Below are 4009 nucleotides of genomic sequence, written 5' to 3' on the forward strand. Positions count from 1 at the left end.
TGTTTTATTTAAGTGAATTTGGTATAATCTATAAATATAATTTATTTTAAAATAATTTACACTTTTTTTAGTTTGGGTACATTTGGTAGGGTTTTTTTTGCAATTAGTTACTTAAACATGCTTTTCCATAAGGAATGTCTTGTTACTCTTTGTGGTGAAGAAGAAAATCCTGTTCATACTTGTGATACGAACTTATCAGGCAATTCTCAAGTTTCAAAACAGCTAGTAGAGAAGACATGGTATCGTGTAATAGATGATAGTTTGGTTGTTGGAGTGAAAACCACATCTTCTTTGAAGCTGTAAGTAAATTCTAACATGATACTGTTATCTTTTTAAAAAATTTCTTTATTGATTAAGTTATTACATATGTGTCCTTATCCCCATATTACCCCTCCATCCCCCCACTCATGCTTGATACCGTTATCTTAATGTTCTAGAACAGCACTGTCCAACAGAAATAATGCAAGCCACATATGTAATTTTCAGTGTTCTAGTAGCCATATTAAAAAATGTAAATAGAAATAAGTGAAATTAATTTTAATAATAGTATATCCCCAAAATTATCATTACTGAGGGATAAATAATGTTCTATATATATTTATTTATGTTTTATATGTTTTTATGGATTTTCACAGAGAGGAAGGGAGAGGGATAGACAGAAATATCAGTGAGAGAGGAACATCATCAATTGGCTCCTTACTGATTGAGCCCGCAACCCAGGCATGTGCCCTTGATCGGGAATTGAACCAGCGACCTTTTTGTTCCTGGGTGGACACTCAATCACTGACCCACACCAGCCGAGCAACAACATTCAGTATTTAAAAGCAGATTTTATTTAAGTAATTTAGGGGAGTATGAAATGCAGTTTTTACTTTAGAAGTACTTGCATTCTAAATTATTGCCAAAATAAAGTTTTTTAAAAAAATTAGTATTTTTTTCTTGTTTAAAGGAAAGTGGGGAGTGGGAGGCTTACCAGGCATTAATTTACCATTTTTTTCCACTAAAAAGTTACTTTCCTAAAGTCCAGCATATTTACAATGTTTTTGCTTTCTTATTTTCAGAGAGGCATTAATTACAGGATTTTTAAAAATGTATTTGGCTTTTACACCTAATTTTCTGATGCATTTTATATTTGAAATTATGTTTCCTAGGAAAGGAGAGAATAAAATGTGTTGTTGTTTGTATGGCATTTAATCATCTATTTAATTTTAAAGAATGAACTTTTAGACTAAACTAAACTCTGGATGTTTTACAGGCCTCTGAACCAGGTGACTTTATCGTTGTTAATGGATGAACCCCATAGCTCCAGCTTTCGGCTTATTAAGTGTCAAAACAGGGTGATCAAGTTGAGTAGGGACTCTTTTTCAGCACCCTGCTCAGTGCCATATGAAAAAGGACCAGAGGCAAAAAGAACCAAATTGACTGTTGATTGTGAGGAAGAGGAAGAAGAGAGCTTTGTTTGTGGACAATATTCTGAGAAAGAGTGTGTTCAGATAGTTACTGCCGTAACATCTCTTTCGCCACTTTTAGCATTCAGTCAGGTATGTTGCATTGTGCTGCTGCAAATTAGGGAGAGAGAAAATGGTAACTCTTCTGAACATCGTTTTTTTCCATGTGGCAGACTTTTTTTAAGTCTAGAAGATTTTTCAAGTGGGAAATACCTAGTGACCTTTCCAAAGAAACCTATAGGTAATTTTTGTTGGTACTTTTTAATCATATACCAAATTGAATCAGAAAATTTTAAAAACTCTTCTTTATTTGATAATAGAATTTAATGAAAAAGCTTGTGACGTGTTTTTCTTGTAGAACAAATGGAAGATCTCTTTGCACTTCTTGCAACATTGCAAAAAACTTGCTTCCAAATTACATCAGCCAGATATGCCCTGACTTCAATGAGGACGTGGCTCTTGGAACACATGAAATGTGAAGTAATCAAAAAATTTCCAGAAATTTGCTTTTGTAAAGGGTCAGAAAATTTGTATGGGACACTCTTCCACTGGCAACAAAGGACACCATTTGAAGGGATTTTAATAATCTATTCCAGGTAATGCACATCAAATTGGAATTGGTCCATCAAACTTAGTATGTGGTGACTGTGTGGTCCAACAGGAATCCCAATGGTAGAATTCTGTGCCATTGTGGGACATGTCCGGGTCATTGCCTGGTTTGGCATGAATGGGCTGGTGGCCTCATATAAAAACTATATCTGTTTTAATTTTGTTTGTTTTTGCCTTTTTTATTTTTGGTTGAATTGGGCCTAATAATTATTTTAAGATTTTTCCCTTACCTCTCCCCCTCATTGACATTTTAAAAATATATATAATATTGATCTTACTACTCAGAGAAAAAATTAATTAGGAAGCAACCTCATGAGTATTAAATGACTTGGTGTAGGATATGTATTTTATATTGCTACAGTCTGAATTCTATCAATGATCACATGCATGCATTATTGGTTCTATTCATTACTAGAATATTTATACATGAATATTAATTGATTACTATAATATGTTGCACACAACTGCTTTGTATTGTCTGAGTTTTGTAATATTGTGTGTTTTTTTTTTATTTCCAGGAATCAATCAGTTTTGTTTCAGTGCCTTCGTAATCTCACCAGAGTTCTCCCTATAAACTGTTTCTTGAAAAATCTAAAATCAGGAAGTGAGGATTTCCTAAGTGATCATTTGGCATTAACTTTGGAGAAGGAATTGGTTATCCTTGGTTCTCTTTCTTCTGCCTTAGTTAAGGTTGAAAACAACGTGGTGCAGAGCTGTGACACAAGCAAAGAAAATAGTAGTGGTGTTCTGACTGTTTTATCAGACAGCAAAGAAAACATCCAGCCCTACAGAGAAGAACTTCAGAGAGAAAAGCAAACGTTGGGGATGGACCTAAAAGTGAGTGGTGCCCTTTATAGAGAACTGACTCTGCAATTAGCTGAGGTTCAGCTGAAATCAGACCTCACTGCACAGACATTGAGTGGTCAGTAATAATAATCTCAATTTGGTTATATTTTAAAATATTTTCCCTGCCAGAATAGTTTGGTTTCACTTGGTTTTATTTCACATTATATGCCTCCTTTGTAAAAATTAAAAGTGAGGCTTTTTGTAGAATCAGGTTTTGATGATGCACAAAATATCAAGCCTTAGAGCAGCACTTCTTGAACTGGGGCCATTTTGCCTCCCTCCAACCTTCTCCCCCTTTCCTCACCTTCCCTGCCCAGGAGCATTTAGCTTGTTTGGAGACAACTTTTTTTTAATTGTCAAAAGGAGTGGACAGTGAGGAGGCTGATGCAGGGGTGCTATTCACATCTGGTAGGTAGGAGCCAGCGATGCTGCTAAATATCCTAGTGTGCACAGATGAACTCCCCTAGAAAGAATGATTCTTGCCCGGCTGGTGTGGCTCAGTGATTGAGCGTCGACCTATGAACCAGGAGGTCGGGGTTCGATTCCTGATCAGGGCACATGCCCAGGTTGTGGGCTCGATCCCCACTGTGGGGCATGCAGGAGGCAGCCCATCCATGATTCTCTCTCATCATTGATGTTTCTATCTCTCGCTCCCTCTCCCTTCCTCTCTGAAATCAGTAAAAATATATTTAAAAAAAAGAATTATCCATCCCATAATTCAGAGGTTGAGAAATCCTGCCTTAGAGTTACCACTTGAGAGAAGGCAGAAGTGCTTTAACAGTATTTTGCTCTAAATCTTTTTTAAAAACTTAAATAGTTTATTTATTGTATTCTGCTTAATAAAATCTAGCTTATATGAATTAACTTCAAACAGTCAGAGTTGTCAGGATTCACAAGTTGTGTAAAGACCAAACTCTTATGGGAATTTAAATGGTGGACTGTCTGGGTGAGATCATTAAAATGAAAATGTTTAGACCCTTGTTCATTTAAATTTTATTAGAAAGTTTCTCTAAATTGTTTAAGTTTATAAGTGTGAAAATTTTAGGCCATTTCTCTAAAAAGCATCTCTCTTTCAAAAGGTTAAGTATACCTCACAGGCCACTGTT

At 35.5% G+C, this 4009-nt stretch overlaps 1 protein-coding gene across 1 annotated transcript in view; it reads left to right on the forward strand.

Moving 5' to 3' along the window:
* FANCB (Fanconi anemia, complementation group B) overlaps positions 1-3387 on the forward strand; it is a 27181-nt gene extending 23794 nt beyond the window's left edge. Inside the window, exons 7-10 of the mRNA XM_014544311.1 lie at positions 133-299; positions 1256-1689; positions 1807-2044; positions 2576-3387. Of these exons, the coding sequence (XP_014399797.1) occupies positions 133-299; positions 1256-1689; positions 1807-2044; positions 2576-2987 (1251 nt within the window). The 3' untranslated portion in view covers positions 2988-3387. The remainder of the gene's footprint in view (positions 1-132; positions 300-1255; positions 1690-1806; positions 2045-2575) is intronic.
* Positions 3388-4009: the final 622 nt, after the last annotated feature.

This window comes from Myotis brandtii, unplaced genomic scaffold, assembly GCF_000412655.1.
Source record: "Myotis brandtii unplaced genomic scaffold, ASM41265v1 scaffold359, whole genome shotgun sequence".
Taxonomy (NCBI): Eukaryota; Metazoa; Chordata; class Mammalia; order Chiroptera; family Vespertilionidae; genus Myotis; species Myotis brandtii.